At 33.5% G+C, this 27957-nt stretch overlaps 3 protein-coding genes across 3 annotated transcripts; all 3 read right to left on the bottom strand.

The window, feature by feature from the left end:
• Positions 1–1993: 1993 nt before the first annotated feature.
• Positions 1994–2512, bottom strand: LOC25483088 (putative B3 domain-containing protein At1g78640). The gene has a single exon (XM_013611737.2). It carries the CDS (start codon positions 2510–2512, stop codon positions 1994–1996), a length of 519 nt encoding a protein of 172 aa, XP_013467191.1.
• Positions 2513–13224: 10712 nt separating this feature from the next.
• LOC25483086 (uncharacterized) lies at positions 13225–14247 on the bottom strand. Its single transcript, XM_013611735.2, has one exon. The coding sequence runs from the start codon at positions 14245–14247 to the stop codon at positions 13225–13227; it is 1023 nt and encodes a 340-aa protein (XP_013467189.2).
• Positions 14248–15336: 1089 nt separating this feature from the next.
• LOC120578117 (uncharacterized) lies at positions 15337–16410 on the bottom strand. The gene is made up of 2 exons (XM_039830258.1): positions 16085–16410; positions 15337–15703 (listed from the first exon to the last, which is right to left on the bottom strand). Exons 1-2 carry the CDS (start codon positions 16408–16410, stop codon positions 15337–15339), a joined length of 693 nt encoding a protein of 230 aa, XP_039686192.1.
• Positions 16411–27957: the final 11547 nt, after the last annotated feature.

The raw sequence follows: 27957 nt of genomic DNA, 5'->3' as shown, positions 1-27957 counted from the left end.
GACTAATTTGCTGAATATTGATTTAGTTATGAGAATGACTTCTCTTAACTTTATGGTCAATCATTGAATATTTATGTATTTAATTCATACCACGTCAGATCATATGGTGCATTGTATATTTGTTCATAAGGTGTAGGTGTGTCATTATAACTTTACTTATTGTAATTGAGTCTTTGATTAAATCAAAATTAAACAAATTTATTATTGTTTTATTTTGTAAATCATAAATCTTATGCATCAAAATTGAGTAAAACTTTCCAACTTTCATTATACCTATCATCTTTTTTTCTAGATCGATTTTGTTCATTCCTTTCTCTCCAAAACCCATCTGCTCCAACACCAATCATATCGTCTTGCTTAATCAAAATTCATCTTCTCCAAAATTCACATTCTCGACCCTAAAACAGTTTCTCTCCAAAATTCATCAGCTTAATCAAATCCTTTTCTCTCCAAAATTCATTTTCTTCAAAATTCACATTCTGAAAAAGGGTTCCTCTCTTATAATTGTCTCAATTAGCTTCCCTTACTGATTTGCAGGAAGAAAGGCAACAACAGTTACCAAGAAACCACATGGCAAATTAATTTCAATCTTGATTCTGTGAATAATTTGCTAATTTGTAGCTCCACATAGTTTCAATTTTGATTCTGTGAATAATTTGCTAATTTGATTAAGTTCTTCCTCTTTTGATTAAGCAAAGTGGAATTGTAATTTAAAAATGATTTAAGAGTTTCTACATGATTAATAAACGATTTAATTTTAAATAAAATAAGTTAATAAATCAAAATAATTAATATTTTATGTGGGAACAGATAAAGTTTAGTCTTAGAGTGATCCACCAACATGACACTAGCTGACATGGCATTAACGATAATATTATACTATTCATTAATTAAAATAACTTTTTCAAAAAATTCAGTTTTTTAAAAGTGTCGTGATTACATTCGTTAACAAGATATCATTTAGCTCATTCTTACCGGATAATATCAAATAGAGTACTACCAAGGAGATATTATAAAATAATATCTTTACTAAGATGTATTTAGATAATAACTCTATTATATACTTCTAACATAATACTTTTTACTAAGATTTATCTAGATAATATCTCTAGTATATATTTCTAATATAATATCTTTTACTAAGATTTATTTAGATAATATCTCGAGTATATATTTCTACAAAATTGCTTTTCAAACATCAAAAACTTTCTAACAACACATGGAAAATACTTACTACCGCTATCTTATAATTAAAAAATCGGTTGCAGTTAACTATCGCTGAGTTTTTTAATCATTTTGATGTGTTTCTAGGAAATATTGGAAGTCAAAAAAGCAACAATCATGTTTCTAATATCATATATTTACTAAGATTTATTTAGGGAATATCTTCTTACTCTCTCTACCGGTTAAGGCCCATATCTAGTATCCTATCATAGTGCAAAACTAGAGAAAATATAATGATTTTAAGCTTTAAAAGTTAATCGGAAGAAACTAATAAGAAATATAAAGTTCTCAAATTTGGTAATTTTTGACAAATCCTAGCTAATGGTGAGAAATATAAGCAATGCACTATTAGATGCAATACAATATTATTTTCTAATAGTACTTAAACTCTCTGCCTTCAAATATCAGAAGAAAAAAAAAGCCTTTCAACCAGTATTAACTCAAGACTATCATCTAATAGACATATTTTATATGGCATGAGCATGGCCACATATATAAAAGAGAGAAAAAAAAAATAGAAGGGAAAATAAAGTAACTTCACTAACATAATTTGCATTCCAAAAAACAAAAATTAAGAAAGTGCAACACTCTAAATCCAATCTCTCTGCAAATCAAACAAACACATCCGATAGACAATTGACAATTGAAATAAAAGAAGCATTATCAATCTCCCCAATAACAATTACATCCTTCAATGAATGGAAAAACAGTAGGATTAAGCAAGAAAAATTAAAACAAAATACACACACAAAAAATAATTGGTTATAAACTAAGGCTTTTTAAGAACGGAGAAATCAAATCGTTGGTTGTTTCGATCCCATCGAAGAGCGATTTGATCGTCTTTCTTGAGTTCCCTTCTGTTAACAAACTCTTTGGTCCAAGTCTTGGTGAAGACGTAACTTTTTGCCGAAGGCCAATACTTGAAAACTACAGAATGAGGAGATTTGGTGTCAATGTCCCAGACTTGAACTTGGACTCCTCCTTTTCCGAAATCAGCTGCAGCACCATCCAACAAAACCGGAACAACAAATTTCTCAGCCAAATCCTTATTCAACAAAAGCCTTGTCTTATGCTTACAGATATCACTCGTCTCAAGCACCTTCTTGATCTCCCATTGATCATCAACCTTGCATGTCTTCTGTTTTTTGGTTTCTTGGTACTTACGTTTGTGGTTCTTTGCAATTTGTTTCTCACTCTCATCACAGCAGCAAGATGGGGTACAGGAGGGGGAACCTAGTAAAAGATGAAGACAAACGTTGGTGTTACCGTCGTCGTCGTCGAAAGCCATGGTGTTGTTGGCAAGAACAAGATCAATTTTTCGTTTTCTTATGAGGGAGTTGTTGTTGTGTTGTTGCAAAGGAACAAGAACCACCAAGTGTTAGACAAAGACAAGTTCCAATGGAAAGACATGAATCAGAATCAACAATGATGTTCTTGTTGATTCGAGCCATGAAAATAGGGTTTGTTTGTGTGTGTTGATTAGGGTTTGTTTCGCACGCAAACAGAGAAACAAGAAAGAAAGTTTCGCTCGCAATAGTAAGTAAGTAAGAACTGTGTTAAACCCAATATTTCTATTTGTAATCATATTTAGGGTTTTCTTTCTTTATTTTTGTGGATCTTTTTCTCTCACTACTCGGCCCAATCGGAAACAAGTCTGAACTTTCTTTCTAACGGCTAGATTTTTATATTCCTTGTTACTCAAGATTAGGTTTTTGTTTATTTCATCAATGAATTATTCTTTTTTTTATTTTTGAGAAAGAATTAATCTTTTTGTTAATACATTCCTTTAGTAAAAAATAAAATCAATCTTACTAAATCATATAAGATTTTTATTCTCTCGACGCGTACTGAGGAAATGACCTAAATATTATTTAGGCTTAATAGCAGTTTTGGCCTCCTAAAAAAAACTACAAAACCGTCCCCTAAGTTTTGCAATTGTAGAAGTTTTGGCCCCCTCACTTAGGGTGTCACGTCAGCGTAGACTGAGTCAAAATGGCCTTGGGGATGAAAACCGCCACAAATGCAAAACTTAAGGGGCGATTTTGTATTTTTTTTCTTAGGGGGCTAAAATCACAACTTTGAGAAAGTTAGGGGGTTAAAATTGCTATTAAACCTATTATTTATATTTAACTATTTTAAGAAAGTTATTTACATGTGATTAAAATCGTTGCAAAATTTATTCCTTTATGTTTGTAGTCTAGTCTTTGTCAAACTATTTATTTTTATTTTTTTAAATATGTATTTCATCCTTGCAATTAGGGGTCGTTTAAAAATCGGTCCCTGTTATCGCTAATCCTTGCAAATTAGCTTTGCATTGTTTAATCATTTAAAATTTCGTCCCCCATCCCATAATCTCATTGAGGTGGCTCCAATTAGCTGACGTGTCACATGTTAATTGGGAAAGGTGGCAGATGACACAGATTTTTTGGCACGAATGGACGAAAATGTCCTTAATGAAACCAGTTCACATTGAAATGACCAAAATGCCATTGCCTTCTTCTTCTTTCATTCTCTTCCTTTCTTCCCCTTTAACCCACCATCTTCTTCCTTCTTAGGCCCTCTTCACTTTTCTCCCTACCACCACCAACAACAACCACCACATTCTTCATTCTCTCCAACAAACCCAACACTACCACCAACAATAACAACTTCCTTCAACACTACCTCAACAGATACAACATCACCACCTCAACAGAACTTAATCATCTTTTCAAACAAACATGTATGGTTACATAAGGGTGTGGTACATTTGTTCCTCTTTGTTGTAAACCACCAATTTGACCATTCTGATCTTTCCCAGTTTCATATTTCCATACATTCAATTACGAAACTTTCGAAAAAATTGATGGGTTTCAATGTTGAAACCGGTTTTTAGTGCTTTTGATATGGTTGAAACAACGCCGTCAGAGGAAGAAAGAATGGATTGTGGGAGGTGGGGTTGATGAGAGTGTTGCGAAGAAATGCGTAGTGAGAGAACAACTCGTCGCTGCCGTTCGGGTGATGTAAACCGTGCAGAGGGTGTTGTAAGGAAGAAGATAATTGGAGAGAACAACTTGTCGCCGCCTCCGAGAAAACGTTGTGCTCATTCATCGCCACTTTTCGTGCTTGCAGGTGGTTCTGTTTTCATGCTCGCAGGTGGAATCATTCGAAAGTTATGTGCTTGATAAGTGGTGGTTCTATTTCTGTATTGGAAGAAGAAGGTTTGTTCAATGGAAGAAGAGGAAGAGGTGGTTCTATTTCTGTATTGGAATAAGAAGGTTTGTTCAATGGAAGAAGAAGAAGAAGAAGAGGTGGTTCTGTTTCTGTATTGGAAGAAGAAGGTTTCTCGCCGGTGCCGAATGTTGGAGAAGAAGAATAAAGCTTTGAAGGAGGAAGGTTGGAGGAGATGAGGAAGATGATTTAAGGGGCAATTTCGTAATTTCAATTTGTCTGATAGTCTCAGGGGTATTTTTGTCCTTTCAAATCATATTTTGTTAATCACTGATGTGGAAGTGGTTAACTTGGTTGAGGGACGAAATTTTAAATGATTAAACAATGCAAGACTAATTTGCAAGGATTAGCGATTACAGGGACCAATTTTTAAACGACCCCTACTTGTAAGGACGAAATACATATTAAAGCCTTTTTTTTAATAGATAAGACTGAATTTTCACAAGCTTATTTAAGTAAAACTGTCAGCTTACCAATAACAAAGAAAAAAGTATCCTATTAGGCCTTCCTAATTAAGTATATATGAATACTATGTTTTTACAACTGATTATTATATTCGATTTTGTATTTTGAATTAGATTATAAATTTATAAGGATTTTTTGTATTTAAAATGATTAGCCTAGGCTTAATTAATGATTTGGTCCCTTAAGTTATTTGTTGGTTATGTTCTGGTCCCATAAGTTATTAACGTTACGTTTTGGTCCCTTAACTTATATTCTATTAGCCAAATAAATCCTTGCCGTCAACTTTTGTCAAAAAAACGTTAAAATTCATCAGCAAATCCAGAAATTCATCACATTCATCATCAACCCCAGAAAACTCATCATCTTCATCAACAATCTTCATAACCTTCATCAACAACCCAGAAAACTCATTATCGTCGTCGTCTCCTTCTTCTCTCAATGACCCAAAAATCCCCAAATTATTTTTTTCATATTTAAACTAATTTCAATACGCATGAACTTATTAATCTCTTCTTTCCAACAATTTCTTATTTTCATCTTTCCTGCTCTATCGTTCCAATCCTTATTATTGTTATCAAAAAAAGAAAAAATCAACCCCTTCATAGAATCAAGTAATTTGTTATTATCATTGTTTTGTTCTCTCTCGCTTTGAATCATCCCCCAACAAATTCCTCTCCCAAAATCATTTCAAATCCCTCTCATCGAAATTCAAAATTGTGTCGTGCTCTTGCTGCAACCATTGATTTGAAGTCTTTTCTTTTTTGTATATTTAATTTTGGGGTTTAGTAATTGAATTATGGGTTTGTTACAAGTTTTGAGATATTGGGTTTTGATTAGATTTGTTGAAATTGATCAAAAGTTATAAAGTTCTAAATTTTTTGGCTTGTGTTATTGTTGTGGGTAGTTACTTTTGGGTTGTGTTGATCACGTTGGAATGATTCTGTGAGGAATAAGAGGTTGTGTAGCACCAATATGGATTTGAGGGATAAATCGTTGCTTTTAGCAGTGTTAAACGAGACATAGCTGAAGATGATGATTTTGAGTTTCTTTTTCTAGGGTTTGTTTGGTTTGTTTCGTGAATTTATTTGGGGAAGAAGATGGTTTAGAAGAAATATGGAAAATTTGAGGTTAGGGGTTTGAATTTGGGAAAAATTGAATATTGATTTTTAAATTAGATTATTGGGTTTCTTGAGTGTTTTTAATTTTTCTAGGTTTGTTGATGAATCTCATGAAGGGTGTTGATGAAGATGATGAATGTGATGAATTTCTGCATTTGACGATTAATTTTAACGTTTTTTTGACAAAAGTTGACGGCAAGGATTTATTTAGCTAACGGAATATAAGTTAAGGGACTAAAATGTAACGTTTATAACTTATGAGACCAAACGTAATCAACAAATAACTTAAGGGACCAAATCATTAATTAAGTCTATAATATCTAGTCAATTGAAATACAATATTATGATATATAGTCAATTTTCTAAAATTTCATGTAGAAAGAAACTTAATTTTATTGGTTTATATAATTAAACTATTTAAACATTATCTAAAACGTAAGTGAAACACTGAATATCTTTGATGCATTATTTAAAACGTAAGTGCTTAACGTGGATCAGAGCATACTCATTATCATGTCTCTTTCTGAGTTTTCACAGCGTCCCACATTGCTTTAATCATTTTACAATGTAAAATTGAGTAATACTCATTCACGTCTAGGAGAGAGATGAGTATGTTCATCGCTTTCAAATCGTATTAGACTTTCTTCTTATCATCAGTTGTCCAATCGATCTTAGGCTTGTTTTGCATGACACCGCCAACATATATTTGCGGTTCAAACCATCCGTTGACGAAGGCATCCCACTATCATCCTCTCTCCGTAGAAGAAAATATATCTTCTTCTATGGACTTCCACTAGAATGTTGAAGATGTTTACAAAAATTAATTACAAGATTCCTTCAATTTAAGAATCACCAAGTAGGATTCTAAATATTCTACACTATGTAACCACTCCAATGCCTTCAATCTTCAAGATCCTTGGAATTGGAGGAATACCAAGGTAGCATGCAATCCTTCGTTCCTCTTACCCTGTAATCTTCTTTTCTATAACTCTGCTTCGATCCCACTCAATCATGATTGTTTGATAAATAACCCACACAATTACCTTTGGAAGTGAAAATATCTCCTTTTTCTTTAGATCCTTGATTAGAACTAAACATACAATTATCTTGTAGAACCCTAACAATCTAGATCTCAAATCCTACAAGTGTTCTTAAAAGAAGTGTTTAATATGAAGAAGTTTGTAAAAGGGAGGGAGGGAGGGGAAGGGGGAGAGAGAGAGAGAGAGAGAGAGAGAGAGAGAGAGAGAGAGAGAGAGAGAGAGGATTTTAGAGTGTTTTGGTAAATTAATTCAATAACAAGTGTAATGAGTGAAGGAAAATATATATATATATATATATATATATATATATATATATATATATATATGAGCAAGGTAGGAACAAGTTTGTCCAAAAAATAAAGTAAAAAGTTGGGTTTGATTCAAATCAAGTCATTTGTGATTAGAATAAAATAGTGTAATTTTAGGCTTTGTTTAGGAGTTTGGAGGGGAGGGCTTTGGGGGGTTGAAAATATATAAAAAAATGGATAAAAAATTCACATTTTTTGAAAGAACAGTTTTTTAGAGAATAATAAACTAGTAAGTATTTATGATTAATATACTTTTAATTTTAAGAATATTATAACAACATATATTGAATTTGAAAAATTCATATAAACCCTCCATAACCCCCAAAACTCTCCCCCAATACAATTTTTGAGTTCCCCCAAATGAGGGAGATTTTTTATTATGAGTAAAAAAAATTAACCTCCAAAGCCCTCTCCTCCCAATGTTTTCTATTTCTTCCACTTGCTCCTTCCTTTTTTCCAAAACCCTCCCCTCCCCTCCAAACTCTCAAACAAAGTCTTAAAGTATGAGATATGATGAAGATTGATTTTATAGCCATGAACATTGATTCGATTCATAGGTTTTCAGTTAAAGGTTGATATGAATCAGCAAGATTTTGATTCGAATCATTTTTCTTTTTAAGCAGAGTTTCGAATCAAATACTTGAAAAGGGAAACCCATAGGTCATAATGATTCGAATCAAAATATGCAAGGTATTCCTTGATTCGAATCAATACCTCAAAAAATAAAGTTCTGCGTAATAATATTTTGTAAAATTAAACCAAACTTTATTTGTAGCTATCTAATAAATATTTTCAAAACAGCGTGACACAGTGGATTTGAGAGTTTTAGATATCATTAGTGTGCTTTACAAGCTAGGCTAAGACAACACAACAAAAACAATATGGATTAACTATCCAAACTAGGCATCACCAAACATCATCAAAATCAAACCTAGAGGATCCAGGTAGTAACCACAAACAAATGGGCATCGTTATCCTTCACTATTTGCGTGCACAATTCTTCTCAAATTAACCAGCTCTTTACGAGCACATTACAAGACAAAACATTGAAATCGCTTGGTTTATGCAAATATTTATATGAGAAAGGTTCTTTGCAAACCACCAATCCTCGTTACTCCTAGAACTTGCAGTCTTCGTATAAACTACAAATACTAGGCGAGCATCACGCTCTTCCAACATAGTCCCTACTAGTATAATCTCCATCGCCGCATAGAATTTCATTATAGCTTGAATCATCACTTTTACTATAAGAGCAATAGCTTAGAGGGATATTGTTCTAGGAAAATTGTTTTTCTGATTTAGAATACTTCATGTTGACACAAGTAAATGACGTTTTTATCCTCAACGGCAGTTAACAACTGTTAGGCTATACGCCGACAGTTAACAACTGCTGGCTTCCAGCGGCAGTTAACTGCCGTTGTGTTCGTGATATATTCAAGTCAGTAGCCATAATCGAGGCACTCACTCCATCATCACCATCATCATCTTTCTCTCAAATTTTCACTCTCTCTATCTAAAAAAACTCTATCAAATCATCCAAAATTTCTTCCACTAAATCACAAGCAAGTTATCACTTATGCTATTGTCATACATTTTAGTTAGTATATGTGTTTATATGTTTATAATTTTAGTTGTTGGTTAATAATTAAATTTTGAATTTTTGTTTTTAATATAGTTATGTTGTATATCTGAAATGTTATTAACATATATTATGAATATCTGTTATAATGAAGCTATATTGCTTGAATTTATTTATTTTTCGAATTTTATAAATTTTTTAGGGTTTGAATTTTTGTTTTTAATATATTTATGATGTAGATCTGAAATACTATTAACATATATTATGAATACATGTTATAATGAAGTTATATTGCTTGAATTTATATTTTTTTCGAATTTTATAAATTTTTTAGGGTTTGTTTAGGATTTTTAGGGTTTATGCCAAATTTTCACTACAAGTGTTTGAATGAGTTTTTCATTGATTATTTTTAATTTCTAATTGTGTAGATTTGAAACAATGGCCGGGTGGATCAACGTTCATGCACAATTCAACGGCGGAGAACCTAAGAGGTTGAAGGTTCGGTGCCTTGGTGTAACGTTAAGAGGTCTCAAGGATGAACCAAGGAGTCAACCCCAGAGACACAAGGAGGGTAGAACACGTTCGGTATAAACGTCCAACGCTCGACGAGGGGAGAGTATCATTCACTTGGGTTGAATTAACGAATGACGAAAACGTGAAGAGCATGTTTTGGGAGCACAACATCTTCCAGTGGATCGATATGCGGGTGACGTAGCTGAGATCAACTGAAGATATCATCAAAAGTTTGATTCCGCCAGAAGATCGTCATTAGGTATCGAATGAATGCACCTTCCAGCTACAACAATTGTGTTCCTCTGGATAGGGTAATTCAAACTTGCCAAACGGCAGGACTCCAGCATACGTCCGGCATTCCCGTTGTTCCTTTTAAAAGAATAAATTCATGTTAGGCGTGTAATTTAGATGAAGGTATTGAAGTTTCAAGGAATGCACCTCATTTTTTTGACACTTGAATACCATCATTTAATCCAAACCTAACAAGAATTTAATCTTTTGAATGGAACAACGGGAATACCGGACGTACGCTGGAGTCCTGATGCTTGGCAAGTTTGAATTTACCTCATTCAGAGGTAACACAATTGTTGTAGTTGGAAGGTGCAAACGTCCAACTGCAACAATTGTCTTCCTTTGAATGAGTAATTCAAATTTGTTAAACGGAAGGACTCCAGTATTCGATGAGCCTCTTGAATGATGGTATTCAAGTGTCAAGGAATGCACCTCATTCTTTTGACACTTGATTACCATCATTTAAAATGCTCATCGAACATTGGAGTTCTGCTGTTTAGCAAGTTTGAATTTATCCCATTCAGAGGTAAGATAATTGTTGTAGTTGGAAGGTACATTCCGGAATGTAATGTAATGCAATGTGATGTGATAACATATATAGTTGAATATGTACAAAACATATTGTTTTGAATGGAACTATAATTATCTTATTTATTCACTTTTTGAATTTATTTATTCATTACGCAATTTTAATTAGTTGAATTCATGTTAGATTTAATTAGTTTTTATTCTAATACGCAATTATTCAAAACGCGGCTTTAATTGAAATTATTCAAAACGCGATTCTAATTGAAATTATTCAAAACGCGAATTTATTCAAAGTACCAATATGTCTAGCAAAATGTACCATAAAAAAACATAAAAAAGGATCCAAAACAATTAGATATTACAACCCATTACATTCAATCATCTTCCTCATCACACAAGTCAATTGGGTTGTACTCGACAGTCCCTAGGGCACCTGCTTTTGGCTGAGGACCAAAATAGCATGTCCTCCCGCTCCTCCTCAACCTCGAATGATCATACACCAGCACTTTTGAATCCTTCTTTTTGACAGATCCATTACATGTGATTCCGTGCCATGTCATCGACGATTTTTTTTTCTTCTTGTCATCACCCTACTTTTTGTTCAACTCAACGTTTTCCTGATTATAAGACATATCTACATATACAAATCGGCGATCAAAACCTAAATCATGTCGTAACAATTCTACAATAATTCATCAAAACCTAAACTGATCCTAAAAATTATACCGTAACTAATCGTAACAATTCTATCACAAATTCATAACAACAAAATTTCATAACAAACTTAAACTAATCGCAACGATTATACAACAATTCATCTAATCCTAAAAATTCTACCATAATTACATAACAATTCTACAATTCTAACAATCTAAACAATTCTAACCTAAACCTAACAATTCAAACAACCTAAACTATAACATCATAAAATCAACTTACTTGATTTTGTGAGCGTAATCTAACCTAAACCTCTATAATCGCAATTTAACCAAAAAAATAACAAATCAATCAGAAAATAGCAATGTAATAGGATGGTAACAACTTACTTGATTTTGTGAGCGTAATTGACGTTGAATCCGCAACAATTGGGAAAAATGGCACCTCTTGATCTTCAATCCGCAACAATAGAGTTTTGGAAACTCCTTTGTTGTTATGTTCATATAAACGAACACAATGGCAGTTAACTGCCGCTGGAAGCCAGCGGCTGTTAACTGTCGGCGCATAGCCTAACGGTTGTTAACTGCCGCTGAGGGTAAAAGCGTCATTTACTTGTGTCAATAGGAAGTATTCATTGTCAAAAAAGCAATTTTCTTGTTCTAGATTGCCTAAAGGCTATGCTTAAAGCAGTCCAAGTCCAATAAAAAAACCAACTTGATACTGGGACAATTACTTACTTCACACCCCTTCTCCGTGAAGACGGTGCTCGTAGTAACCAAAGAACCAATTCAAAAAGAATTATAATGGTCCCCTTGATTGTCGTTTTGTAAAGCTCGATAGTTACGGTTCCTGCAGCCATAATCGACGAGCAACGTCCCTCACCATTAACAATGGCACCTGTACCTTTTCACTATATAAGGGGACTTCCTACATTCTCCAAAGGTACAATATTTTTCCGCCCTTAACCCCTTTTCTAGCTCATATACTGACTTGAGTACCGGAGTGTCTGCAAGTGCACACCACCTTTCATTCCAAGCTCCCCTATTTACAAATGCTACAAACCGCCGCATTGTAACTTTCATTAAAAAACATTTGTTAACACTCACTCACTTTGTTACGGTAACATTTATGTTTTGGAACACACAATTATAAACATAAAACAAGTCTAAGTAAACACAAATGTATACAAATATGTTTCATTAATTCATTTGATTCATAAATAAAGTTGGTGTAAATAAGCAAGGTGTAATTCATTTTACTTTTTCTTAGCATGACACATGGGCAACGAATGTCTTGGAATCCATGTAAAAATAACATTTGGCTTGGTCGTTTTTTTCTTTTTTGTCTGAGATTCGAACCTCGGACTATATATTATGCATTGTTTTTATCAACTGAGTTAAATTCAGATAAACTAGCTTGATTGTTTTTACTTGAGACGAATGAGGGCTATAAAATTTCATATTTTGATTAATAATGTATTTACTATAAACATGGTCATGACACTTACACTCTGATTGAAACGCAAGAAATAGGGAAGAGAGATTGAGGGAGGAGAGAAGATGGTTAATATATTTGTCTTTTTAATATGTGAATACTTACTCTTTATTAGAAATACGCAAGAAATAGGGAAGAGAGATTGAGGGAGGAGAGAAGATGGTTAACATATTGAAACGCAAGAAATACGGAAGAGAGATTGAGGGCTAGTTTATTAAAATTTCTAGTATTCATTTGTTATTTTTTTTGTCTTTTTTTTTTTAAGCTTATTAGTATATAACAAATATGTTAACAATTTAATCAATCAATAATTTGCTTATATCTTATAACAAATTTTTTGACATATATATCAAAAAGTTAAATTTGATTAAATATAATAGTTTAATTAATTACCTTAAATTGATAAAATTAGTTTACATAATCTAATTATATCAATTAGATTTTATCCTTCAAAAAAAAATCAATTAGATTTTATAAAATTTATTTTTATGGTTTTTTAATTGATGGATATTTTGGTACTTTTAAAAGTAATCAACACTTCTCTCTCCTCTACTTCTCTTCAATCCCTCTTCTACCAAATAATACATCAAATCTACTCTGTGTCTCACATAATTCTCTCTTCTCATAATCTCTCTCACCACTTTCTCTCTTCACAATTTGTCTTCCAAACCAAACACACCTTAGAGTATTAAAAACAAAATCCGACCTTTTGAGCAGGATACATGGTCAACGAATGTCTTGGAATTCATGTAAAAATAATATTTCATCTGATCAATTTTATAAGAGACAAATAAGGGCTATACAATTTCAGATATTTGATTTGATTCATAAAGTTTCCCAAATACATTATGTTTATTGATTCGTTTCTCTCTTATGAAATGGACCGGAGTGCGTATGTTTGTACATAGACTTAAATCCTCCTGTGTGCCGATGGTTGCGTTTGTGTTGAGTATAATGGCAGAGTTGATGGGTTTGAGTATACGAATGGCTTTTGCAGCATTCTCTCTGCCTTGATAGTTCCCTTCTTCCTTCATCAATTTCAAAAGGGGCCCTACTCCTCCTTCTTCGATGATCATCTCCCCATAACGGTCGCTTTCATTTGCTAGAAATACGAGGGATGCGGCTGCATCAGAACGATCCTCCAACGAGTCAGTATGAAGGATGGAAATTTGTTCGCAAATGAAGGAGACAACTTGCTTGTCCGCTGCTATGTCAGAAACGAAAAGAGCAATGGCTCTTGCAGCAGTTTGTTTTCCTTCTTTTGTGTTCCCTTCTTTCATCAACTTCAAAATGGGAACCACCCCTCCTTCCAGGATGATTATACATGTGTAAAAGTTGATGTCGTCTGCTAGTGACATAAGTGAAGCGGCGGCGTCCGAACGATCCTTCGGGGAGCCGGTACGGAGGATGGCCATCTGTTCCCAAATGTGGTAAATCATGCCAGTATTTGCGGCTATGGGAGGAAGGCCGATATACTGGTTATCGTCGTGGAGGGAGGAGATACGGAAGAGCCAGGAAAAGTTGCCAATGGAATTTTGAAGTTTGGTGGAAGTTTTGCTAAAAGCGGAGACGGGGATGATGATGAATATGCGCTTCTTGAGAAGCAAGGAAAGAGCCTTGTTAAGTATATTTAGTGTGTCCCAGAAGATATGCCGAGTCGGAGGCTCATACAGTTCGTAGGTGATCATCGCTGCCTGCCGTAGAAGATCGGAGAGTTTCTCCACTTTGGATCTGATATCCCCACATTCTTGTTTGAACGGGATTGCCTTCTCTGCTGCTTTCGCTACTTTGTCGGCCAGCTGGACCAAATTTGCTAGCATTCGTTTCAAAGAATAATTGTTTTTACCCATTTGAATTTGATTTGATGATACAAAGAGTATATTCAAATGCGTATTCTAATTCTCCTACTGCCTAACACTTCTTCTTTTATCATCGGATTAAGCTGCAACGGACAAAACATTCTTAGCCACACATAGCCTTACTCAGTCTAATCAAACCGCGTACTTTGTCCGACAGCTGAATCGAACATGCTTGTAATTGCTTCACATATTCGTTACCCCATTGACCTTCTCTGAATCGACAGCTGATGATACTGAGAGTATATTCAAACGCGCTTTCTAAGTCTGTACTACTAGTCTACTACTGCCTTCTTCGTTTTTTATAAACCTGCCGTGCTTCTGGGTTAAGCTTCGCAGCAGACAAAACATGTCTTTTTCTTACTCTTTGTTTTATTCACCTTGCTTTTTCTGTTCCCTTTCCTCTTATACCATTTACAATTACAATTATAATGCTTAAACATATTCAACAACCTTCAACATCCAGTTTTTCAATTATCAACACTCAGACATCATTTTCTCTCTCTCTTGGTTCAACATCCATTCAATTTTTACCTCTACAAGATTTTTTCATTCAACACTCTACCCCACCACCTTTTATTTCTTATTCTTATTTAATTTCATATTTTTGTTTTTATAATTACATAAAATTATAATTATTGATTATAATTAAATTAAAATAAAGAAACACTTAACAATTGTTTTTTTTTGTAAAAACAAAATTTATTTAAATAATTTATTTTTATTTTCTTAACTTAAAATGCAATACAACAAACTAAGCACGCGACACACAAATAGCTTAAAATGCAAGACAACAAACAAGCACACAACACATAAATAATTTATTTAGAACGATACAAATCATCTTCAATCACGAAACATTCCAAACTTTGCCCATATGTGCTTCACTAGATCTGCTTGCAATTCGTGATGAACATTTGGATCACGCAACTCGGATCTAGCACGCACATGATTTTCAAAAGTGGGTAACACCTCGGTCGAGTATGGTTGCGGTCTACTAGATCCACTTCCCTCAGATTGCTCAAAATCGGTCCAACGTTGAGCATATGTATCTCATTCATCCTCAACAATCATATTATGTAATATGATGCATGACCTCATGATGATACCCAAATCAACTATGTCCCACAAGCGAGCTGGTTCACGGATGATTTTAAATCGAGCTTGAAGCACTCCAAAAGCACGTTCGATGTCCTTCCAACATGCCTCCTGATGTTTTGCAAATAACTTATTGGGTTCACTTTGAGGAAATCTAATTGATTTGACAAAAGTTGGATAAGAAGGGTAGATACCATCAGCTAGATAGTATGCCATATTATAGGGACGTTGATTCACAAAGAAATTCACCCTTAGAGCCTTTCCCTGTTCCACATCATCAAACACCGATGACCGGTCTAGAACTTTGATATCGTTTAACGTTCTTGGACATCCAAAAAAGGCATGTTAGAGCCATAGATCATGAGATGCAACTGCTTCAAGAATAATTGTGGTGGTTCCCTTATCCCCCCTAGTAAATTGACCTTCCCATGCTTTAGGACAATTTTTCCACTCCCAGTGCATGTAGTCAATACTCCCGATCATCGTTGGGAACCCTCGCATTTCACTAACATGTAGTATTCTTTGAAGGTCATCTTGGGTTGGTGCTCTCGGGTACACTTGCTCATACAATCATATGATTCCTTTACAGAATCTACGTAAGCACTCCAATGTTGTAGTACCTCCTATTTTGATGTATTCATCGACCGCATCTGCTGCCACACCATATGCTAACATTCACATTGTTAAGGTACATTTTGCTAACAGTGATATACCTTTTTTGTTGGCGGAATCAACTTGTTGGGTGAAGTAGTTATGACTAATTGAAAGTTCTCTAACAATTCGAAGGAAAACGTGTTTTTGCATCCGGTACCGACGACGAAACATTGCAACATCATATGTAGGCTCATTGGCAAAGTAGTCGTCAATGAGTCTTTGGTTTGCCGCTGCATGATCTCTATTTAAATATTTTCTACTATGAGATCCACTACCTTCCTCTATTTTTTTTCGACGCTGAATAAATCGGTTGACGATATAAGTGTCTTCAACGTCACGTTTTTGGAAGTAGGCTTCGATATCAAAAGGGTCCATTGATAGTTTTTCTGGAAGTAGATATGAATGAGATTTGTGAAAGTGGAAGTAGACATGAATGAGATTTGTGAAATTGGAAGTAGATATGAGTCTCTATATATAAGTACATTGTGTGGTGGACACTGACGAATTTGAAATAAGTTATTGTAGGTGAAATAATGGGTACACAGTATAACACCCCGTTTTCCCAATATAAAAATTTCAAACATATAATCAGAGTAACAACAATTAACGGGATATCACATTCTTAAAAATCTTCAAAACATAGATAAATAATAATTTATCCTTCATCAACCAAATAGTAGCGGAATAAAATTCAAATCATCATAAAGTCTTGGCACGCAGGCCTCATTAAAACATCTCATAATAATTCAGTCAAATATCTTAGATGAACGCGTAAAGGAATGAAGCATGCATAACATAAACCCCATCCCGTTACGTATCAGAGCGACCTAGACGACACAGTGAGGCAAGGCCACTCACGACAGCAAACTGCACACTAAGCTCGATCACCTGCAAGTTACTCATACGAAGAGCAACATTTCCAAGCAGAAGGGGTGAGATTTCACAAAACAATAATATTAATCAATATAATTCAACGAATCAAAAAATTAACAACATATACATCTTAAACATCATAGCATCATTGATAATCAAATATCAAGCAATCACTTCATTCAAATAACATAACATCTTAACATCATTCGACTCGACAATGCGACAATGCAACCTAAACCTCTTATATGCATGTGGTACCAATTCAGAGCATGATCCCCCAACAGTTTAGTATTAATATACTTTTAGGGCATAAGCCCCCAACAATTTATTTTGAGCTAAAGCTCCATCGTGGTGAGGACAAGGCTCCAGGGCATGAGCCCCCAACATATGTATGCTAATGCATGGACTCAATCATCTAAAACATCTTAATCAACATCTCATATACATCCAATAATTTGGAGTTCAACATCATCTTATTCATCTTATAACGACTCATGCAACTTGGTTAAATAACAAAAGCAGCATAATCAGATCACAACAACATTATACTTCATAACAACAATTCATTTCAACAACATCTTAATCATTCAATAATATTTCAAGTAATGCATTTAATCATTAAATAACATTACAAACAACTTAACAGTTCAAACAGCCTTACAGATTTCAGTTAACATCTTAAATATGTCTTACTACTACCTAAAGTTCCATTCCTAATCAATTCAATCAACTCAGGTCACGACATTCTCAAATGCACTCAGTTCTAGAAGTGCTCGCGAGGCGAGAGCATCTGCTCGCCATGGCGAGTACAAGCCAGAATTCCAACAATGGTTATTCCAGGTTCCATCTTGTTCTAAATCATCATCTAATCTTTAGTGAACATCTAAAGGTACTCAAAAGCATCTAAGGTTCAACTCAAAAGTCCAAATTATGAAATTCAACATGCTCTCTAGTCATGCTCGCTATGGCGAGTAAGGTTGCTCGTTGTGGCGAGCTACGACTTGTAACTCGTGAGGCGAGGGGTAATGGCTCGCGTGGCGAGCGATGAACTTCATCACTCGCGAGGCAAGGATCATCGTTCGCCAGGGCGAGCGATGAATACAGGCTCGGGCAGAATTGCAGTTTTTACAAAAATCCATCTAATCTCTTGGTTTAAAGCCTAATTTTGATTCCTGAATTCATCCTATTCATAATCTAAGGTCAAAGGACAATTTTTGCACCAATTTAACAACTTAACATCAATGGATCATCAAATTCTCCTATTAACCCTAATTCCAAAACTTTTCTAATTCAATCCTAACTTTGTTAATTGATCATCAGAATTATAAGAATTAACATTACTGAATCATTAGTCTCACCCTTACCTTGTTTTGCAAAAATCGCAGCTCTCTCTTGGTCTTCTCCCTTCTATGGCTTTTTCTCCAAAAACAGTTTCTCCTTACAAAACCTTTTTATATCTCCTCCTAATATCTTATCTTATCTTATCTCACTTTCTCCCCCAAAACTCTCTAAAATCTCAAAACAGCCCTCAACTAAATATTTTATTTTATTTTCAAATCTTATTTTATTAAACAATAAAATAAGTCTCATATCTCAAAAAAAATCATCAAAACTCATAACTCATCTAAAAATCATCCAAATCATCTAAATCGTCATAAATCAACAAAATTCACACATATATTATATAAATATAATATAACTCGTCTAAACTCGATTAAATAATTAATTAATTAAAAGTGGGCGTTACACACAGTGGGCATAATTATTAAAGCAAATAGTAGGTGAAATAAGTCACGGGGGACTAGACAACACTAGGGGCTATCACTGAGGACTAGACAACATTGACAATTATTAAAACAAACACTAAGGTCTAGACAACACTGACAATTTTGACCGAATACAAACAAATATTGGATTGCAATTAATTTCAAAATAGCTCACGCTCCAACTTTTCCAACAGCTCTTTTTTCCCGGTCATCGAGATGCTCTTCGGAACTTAACTTTACATACAGTTTCATTTTCTTCATTCTGTTTTTCTCCTGTTGCACCAAGGTGAACTCTTTCAATTGTTCAATCTCTTGCACCTTGATTTCTTTGAATTCAACCCACTCCTTTTCCACTTCCTCCAAGGCAACAACGTCCTTACTTTTCTTTTTACCTTTTTTTTAGCTGCCTCCCTACCCATTGGACGAGCACTAGATCCTACAGAGTCCTCGTGAGATCTCTTAGCTCCACTACTTCCTGACCCAACATTTCCTCCCATTTGACTACCATAACGTGGTTGATCATGGAGAGCGCGCCATTCTTCCTTTAAAGTAAATTGAACATTCTTCCCACATGCATATGATTCCTAGGCTTTTGCCAAAACATCATCTTCCGACCAACTGCTTCCTTGCAAACGCTTAGTGCCATCATAAGCACCAACCCATTTATTTATTAATTTGCTCATATAATTAAAACGGTTTCGGCATGCAACTGCATCGCGCGGAGAATCGAATGAGCAATGCTCATTATAATACTCAGCAATTTTACCCCAATATGCTTCACTTGTTTGGTTTCTCCCGACAACACTGCATGTTCCATATTTTATCCACCCCCTAATTAACACCAAATTTTGTTCAGTGTTCCATGATGGTTGCTGGTTTTTCTTGCTCTTAGGAGTTGTTTCATCTGAAATTGGAGTGACTTCATTAGCTCTTGTCATTCCACCACGATTTATTTGTGATGAAAATTCAGGATATTCACCAACACTCTGAAAATTTTCATTCAACATTGGCTTATAACCATTAAATGGGGGTGTTTGAGTTGGATATCCCATCATAGATCTATAATATGGATAAAAGTTGTTTGAAACAGAGGATGGGTGATTGAAATTTGAGGCAAAACCAAAATTAGGCATGTTTTGAGGATGTTGGTTGGGGAATTGATTTGGGTTTTGAGGATGTTGGTTGGGAAATTGATTTGGGTGTTGATAATTGTTGGGATTTTGGTAGCTAAATGGGTAATCAGAAGAATTTTGGGTGTTGAATTGATTGTTATTGGATCCATTTCACTAAATAAAGACTAAAACTTCAAAAGAAAAGCTAATGGAAAGCTAATAATAAGATTAAGAGAGTGAAAAATTTGGTTTTTTTTTGTGTCCAAATCAAATGATCCAAGTCTCTATTTATAGAGAAAAAAAATCACGAATTTTGGTAAAAAAAAAATAATAAAAATTATTTGCAATGAAATAATTGAGTCCAAATTATTAAGAAGAATAATTGAGTCCAAATTATTAAGAAGATAAAAATTCAAGCAGCCAATCAAAACATGCCAAGTGTCACAGCATTTATCCATTTCTCTTTCTCTCTCCGCGCTTCCAGTCTGTCACGCGCCCTGTTGGCGCGTACATCTCACGCGCCTGTTTCATGCAATCGCATCGCGCCACGTGTCTGTGTGGGCCAGGCTTTCAACTAGTTGAACTTGTCCATCATCTCTTTCCTCCATCTCAGTTTTTTTCCAATTTTAACACACCCCCACTACAATGATTCAACATGTTGAATGGCACTTTTAACAAGCCATTGCACTTGGTCTTACATCCTTGTAATCTCTCTCTGGTCAAACCGCGATTATATACCGTGTTACCAATTTTTTTTTCTTCTTCCGGAAACCAATTAAATTAGTGTCATGCTCTTATGGCACATGCTAACCAATTTAATTTTTTTTTTTTTATCAATCTCTAAGGCTTTGTTTGGGAGTTTGGAGGGGAGGGCTTTGGGGGTTGAAAATATATAGAAAAATGGACAAAAAAATCATATTTTTGAAAGAACAATTTTTTAGAGAATGATAAACTAATATTTATGATTAATATACTTTTAATTTTAAGAATATTATAACCACATAGATTGAATTTGAAAAATTCATATAAATCCTCCATAACCCACCCCCCACCCCCCTCGATACTTTTTTAGCTTCCCCAAATGAGGGGGATTTTTTATTATGAGTAAAAAATTAACCTCCAAAACCTTCTTCTCCCAATGCCTTCTATTTCTTCCACATGCTCCTTCCTTTTTTTCCAAAACCATACCCTACCCTACCCTACCCTCCCCTCCCTTCTAAACTCCCAAACAAAACCTAAAATTGGTCCAATTTCCTACACAAAATTTTTAGTTTAGATTCCTTGCCATAAGAACATAAGTTAGCTTTTCCCATTAAATTATTAATAAATTAGTTGACTCCATCCCTCTAATAAAAAAAAGTAATGTAGTTGACTCCAAGATCCAATGGTCCAGACATTGACGTGGTCTTAAATAGAAAAAATAATTCATATTTTAAGCTTGAACTTACAAGTTTAATACTTATATCCTCTTTTTCTAGACAATTTAGAACATGTGAAGAATAAGTCTTCTTTTTGTTGTTTATTTTTAAGTTTTATTTATTTTCCAATATTGGGAGACTCCGTTAGTATTAGTATTGAGTATTTAATACGAGAGATTCAGAAGAACAAGATCTGGCAAGCAGCTTGCAGTTGGACGAAGTGGTAGAAGATTGTGTTACGATGTTTAACTCAGTATGTGAGTAATATAGTATAAGATTGTGTTGAAAGATTTTATATAGGTGAAGAGTGAGAATCCTCAAAATAATCAGGGCTGGAGTTTGGGGAGTCTAAAAAGCGCTACCGAACTGAGCCTCTTTTTTTCAGTACACGTATGAGTTTTTCTAGACTCTAGTTTCACTTTCTAGATATAAATTTGATGCTATTAAACCACCATCAATTTGAATAATCACTTAATCAGTCAATTTGAAAAACTATTTCATTGAAAGAATCACAACAATTATTTCTTTTTCGCATAAACCATTTGTTTTCCCCTTTCCTACGACGTAAGAGTGACATTCCAAATGACACCGTTAGGTAAATTTCACCTATTTTTCACTTAATTTTATTTTGTTTTGTTTCGTGTTTAAAAGTTCTTCTGAATATGACTTTTTAATGAAGTTTAACTACACAAAAAGAATTGTGTTTTGATTTTACTGGAGCCTATTTTAAAAATAGAGTCGAACCTCTTATTTCATAGGAACGACCCTGAAAATAATGATCAGTATTTGTTAGTGGAAGGTTACATAAAATATAGGTGAGGAGTGAGAATCCTCAAAATAATTATTAGTATTTGTTGGTGGAAGGTTACATAAAGTGGGTTCTATAACTATTGAGTGTTGCGTGGTAAAATGGGAATGATGTTGATGACACATTATCATATGATGTTTTTTAGCTATGTTATCGAGTCATTTTCTAGTTATTTGATGACATTTTAAATGTCTTAACATGAGTTACTTATGGCTTGAAAGATGTTTTGTAATGTTTGTATTTTAGTCATTGTAATTTGTTTTCTTTACTGAGCAAATAACTTCACAGATATTTTGAGTCTTTTATGGTACAAATGATGTAATTCAAAACACCAAAAAAATCTCATTGAAGTTATGGAAGCTAGAGGATTAAGCACAAGGAAGAATTGAAGACAAAACAACATCAGGAAATTTTGTAGCAAGTCTCAAGCTCATATCAAGGCTGAAAAATGCATGAAGAATAAAGAAAATAAGGAAAAAAAACCTATGATCCATGCGCCCCGGAGCGTCCTAAAGATTGCAGAGCACATAACCACACATTTGTCCATGCACCTCATGCATGCTGAAGAAAAAACAACTTCGAGGAATTATGTTCTAGGTCCAAGCTCATATAAGGATAAAAAAACGCATGAAGAATAAAGAAAACAAAGAAAAAAGCCTATATTCCAAGTGCCCCGCATATCCTAAAGATTGCAGAGCACAAAAGCACTCACTTGTTCATGTACTCCACACACGATGAAGACAAAAAAGAAATGGTTGATAATCAAAGGAATTGGCTAATAATTATCAACTAATTGAAAGATTTATAGTTTATAAATTATAAATTATTAATTTGATTCAATTGAAGGAATGAATATTGAGATTAATTAATATTAAATGTTAAAGTAAAGTTATTTACACTTCTGTATTCAATGATAATTGTTAGAGACTCGTATATAAATAAGATAAAAAAAGATTGAATAAATGAATAAAAATGGATCAGGTTGAGCTAACCCATTTATGTAGATCCTCCCGAGCTGGGACAACCCATTTGGCACCTCTATTCATGAGTAGTTAAACACTTTAAGTATGAAGAATTTAAAACTATTTCATCTTAAATGGGAATTTACAATAAATCTTTAACTTCAAAATTTCAATTACATAACTTTGAATGAATTAATTTATAAGAAACAATTACAAATATTTGAAAATTACATAAATAGTACTTTTGAAAGGGACAACAATTAAATAGATCCTAAACTAGATTGTGGCTTAGATATGTTCTATTGTAATTCTTTATAAGGGCTTATACCATAAAAAAATATTCTTGTCATTGAACAAGATTTTAGTTAAATACATAATCATAATTTAAGAATTTAAGTATAACAATTAATTTTGTCAAAAACAATGTATAACAATTAATTAAACTCATTGCTAACATACACATAGGTGATCTAATTAATTAGGTTACAAAATGTGGGAAACCTCGTATAACCTAAAATATTCTCAAAATTATGTGGTAAGATGAAGGCAGATTAACTCTAATAAACACGGACTCATTTACCCCTTCTTATACATTCCGTTGTAGATGGAGAATCCGCCTACTAGCTAGGGTAAACCTCAATATTCCCACTTAGATCCTAAATTTTATCTTATCAACTAGTTACAAACCCGTGCGAAGCACGGGTTCAATAATGTATTCGATAAAAAAAAATCGAAAGAAGAGATGTTAAAACGACGGAACATTGTGATTCATCATAAAATATGTATGGGCTGATTAAGAGAGCATAAAATTAATTTATGAGATTAGGAATTGACATAATATTTAGGACGAAAACCATTGGAACCAATAAAGGAAACAATGATGTGTGAATTATGATTACATATTATCCAAAATTATAAAAAAGAGCGTTGTTGTTATAGAGTTACCAAAAAAAAGATTGATACCCATATTTAAAATAGATGAAATCAAGCAAAGAAGTAGCATCAGTGAGTGAAGATAATCTACTATAGGATTAGAATTAAGGTGATCTGTTGAAAGTGCAGATCATGAACACCAAATCTTTTTTTGGGAATGACTTGAACGTGCATATTTTTAGGTGGCTTCTCTAGGTCAAAAATTAGCTTATCACCTACCTCTAACATATGTTCTCGGCAAAAGTTGAACCATTGACCGCCTAAGAATTTTTCTTAACTTGCTCTCTTTGCCGACACTTATACCTTTTTTGAGCTTGTTTGTCGATAAGTGTGATTGTTTTCTGTGTTCCTTTTAGAAATGTCATTGATATCTCATTTGGAAAGTGTTAGGTACAAAACAAATTGTTGTGTTAATTAGATGTTATATATATATGTGTACATTTCTAAAACATTTACCAAAGCATTATAAAGATTTGCTGTAGGAAAAGAGCATGTTCTATTTTGTTCAAGAGATTGGGAAAACAACATTATAATTAACATGATACTAATTAGAACCAATGAAGGAACCAACAATGTGCAGATTAACGTTACATAATAGTTATGTCTATAAAAGATACTACAAGTGTCATAGACTAACCAAAAATGGATTTTTGCCAATATTTACATTAGACAAAATGAAAAGAACAATCCCCGTGAGCTTAGCTCAGTTGGTAGGGATATCGCATTTCATATGCAGGGGCCGGAGTTCGAACCCCGGACACTCCACTTCTCCACAATTAAATTGTGTGAGCTTTAGCCACTAGGCTACTTGAGCAAAAAAAAAAATGAAAAGAACAAATGGCATCCCAAAGTCAATATAGTTTACGATTACAGTCCAAAGCGATATGTCAAAATAGTAGAAGTTCAAATAGTTCAGCAGCAAAGATCTACTTTGGAACAACTCGAACGTGCAAGTTCTTCGGTGACTTTTCGAGATAAAATGTGAGCTTACCACCTTCTTCCATCACACGTTCTCTGTGAAATTGAACCATTGCCCACCCAAGTATTTTTCATAGCTTGCTCTTTCGGTGTTAATGAGTATATTACATGAACTCGATCACCCTAAATTCGAGAATGAAACCAAAAAATATAAATAAATCAAAATGTACACTAATAAGTAACATTGATAAATCATAAAGGAAATAACAACAAATCTTAACTAACTCATCTAACCTTTGCATCACAAATAATGAGCTTCATATGTTGATTCTCATTACTACCGGTCACAATCCAAGAATTCAGCACTCCAAATCCTATTTTTCAAATGTCCAAATCATTTTTGAGATCCTTAATGTAGTCATAATCCCTTGACATTGAAAGTCCTATATAGAAATACAATAGTACATCATTTCATTTTATTTCCTTTGTTCATTCTGATATCGAAAGAAGCTAACATATTTCTATGTGATCAGTTTTGTATCATCAAATCAACCTGATCTTAAATGCACAAATTTCGGTATCGTTAACTTTCTGGACCTCACTGATATGACCAAAACAAATTTACACCAATCAACTTTCTTACGCTTCAATGATATAGGAAAGAATAAACCAAATATAAAAACTGTTACAACTTTAGGATTACTCACAAAAAGTAAAATAGCCCACATGCATAAAAAATAAAATAAAAATCAACTACAGTACCAAAACCTAAAATAACAATTGCGTCAAAACCTTACCATAACAAAGGAAGATTTTTCTACAGTCATGCAACATAACAATTTCTGGTACATAATTCACTAACAATTGAAAGAAGAAAAAAAAAACCCTTAAAATGCAGAATCATGAAAAAAGGAAGAAAATCACATATGATGAAGCAAAAACTAAAACAGTGTCGAAAAATGAACCCCCTCAAGGCATAAAAATAAGTCAATTCAAGTCATGCATGGTCTTAGAACCATGAAAAAAGGAAGAAAATGACCTCTTATGAAGAAAAAAGTGAAACGGTGTTCTGAGCTGAACGTAGATACCGTTTGACAAAGATTTTTTACGGTCTAAAAGTTACTTCAAAACAAAGTTAAAATAAAGACATTTAAGAAAGAAGCTAAAGTTGTTTGTTTTCTTTGTTTTTTTAATTTTAAAGTTACTTTTAAGTTAAATGTTGTTTGGCAAAATATTGTACAAACTTTGATTTTTTTTTTTTTATGGTGTTCGGGGTTCGAACCCCGGACTTGGCATATATTTATGAATTGTTCCTATCATCTGAGCTAAACTCACGAGGACAAAATTTTGAATTTATTATGAATTAAAATAATAAATAAAAAAATGTTTAAAATATTTTCTGAAGGCTAAAAATGTTCAAAAATAAAAGATATTTTTTTTACAAAGACTATATTTACACAATAACGTTTATTTTGTGTAACATGAATACAAATCTGTATCATCATATAAATGACTTGTTAATTTTTATTTTTTTTGTGGTGGCCGGAGTTTGAACCCCGAACCTTGCATATATTATACATTGTCCCTATCAACTGAGTCAAGCTCACAAGGACACTTGTTAAATATTTGAATAGGAAAACAATTTAAGGAGTCTGAAATAATAACATAAATAATATCAAAATAGTTGGTGTCATGGAAACAAACTATTATATGCATTAGCGTAACAAAAAAACAGACAGACGGACATCAAATATTACACTAAAAGTTAATGTGTGTATGTATATTTGTGAGGTTGAAGAAAGGAAATAAAAATATTTGGTATCATTAAATGACAGCGTGAATAAAAATATTTGTAAGGTTGTGATAATTAAACGATATTGAAATTAAATATATAAGTGATAAAAAGACAATAAAATTCCTTTGAAAAAAGATAATAAAATTAAATGGAACCTCTTTAAAAAGTTAAATGGAACGGTTCAAAAAAATAAAATAAAATAAAGTTAAATCGAAGAAAAAAATATTGAAATATAATATTAAAAAATAAAAGAAAAGGTTCTAGCGTGAGTTGAAAAGAGGTGCTTGTGAAATAAATTGTTGAGAAGTAGTTTTTTAAAGTAACTTTCAACAACTTTTGGTCAAAGCTCATTCCATTCAATTTTATGCATTCAAAAAAAAAATATTTTTTAGTAAGTACTTAATTGATACTGTGTTTGGCCTAACTTCTCTTTAAAAATGTAGAGAACTTGGAAAAAAAAGCCGGGTCAAACGATACCTTAGTCTCCCACAACGGCAATGTAGAAGCAACTGAATTTGGGAGAAAAAAAATTGAAAAATAGTTAAAAACATAAAAATTGGAAAATAGTTAAAAGTTATTAAAAATTATAAAATAATTAAAAAAAAAATTGGCGAGGGGCAAAATGGTAAAATGTACCCATAAAAAGGTGAGGTGGCAACAACCACATCCCACCAAATAGGAAATTACAAAAATGCCCCTCTTAAAGGCAAAATGGTAAAATCATAGGGAATTAAATTTTATATATAGTAAGTAGATCATTCTAATACATTCTATTATACTTTAAACATAATCACAAATAAATTAATATCCCCTATACATTCACATGTATCTATGTCATTCGTTACATTCTTTATCTTCACACATCGATCATTCTCCCATGCCAACTATCACACTTTCTTCACATTCAACATACAATTAGACTTGATCATTAAATATTACATTAACTAGGTGATCCGGTTGAACCTAAGAAGATGGTTGGTCGGTTGGGATCCGATGTGAGGAGGGATCGAGCTTTGATCTATCCACCACGATCATGGTTCTCTTGAGTCTTCCGTTGATGGTCCAAAAAAGAAACATGCACACTCTCTTAAAGTTGTTCTTCAAAGTGGTTTTAGGATACTTGCAACCAAGAGAATAAAGCACGGATCAGATTAGTTGGGATCATAGGCATCTGATTCTGTTCTTGGAAATCAAGATGAAGATAAATCTATCGTCACTTCAATTACATGATTGAGAGTGTGAGAGCAAGAAGGGTAAAAGGAAGTTTATCCCTTATGGAAAGCTCTTGTCTGAACTCTTCTACAAGAACAAGTTGATCAAGAACCTGAAGGATTATG

The sequence above is a fragment of the Medicago truncatula genome, chromosome 1 (assembly GCF_003473485.1).
Source record: "Medicago truncatula cultivar Jemalong A17 chromosome 1, MtrunA17r5.0-ANR, whole genome shotgun sequence".
Taxonomy (NCBI): Eukaryota; Viridiplantae; Streptophyta; class Magnoliopsida; order Fabales; family Fabaceae; genus Medicago; species Medicago truncatula.
The sequence above is the reverse complement of the archived record's forward strand: the minus strand, read 5'-3'. Positions and strand labels throughout refer to the sequence as shown.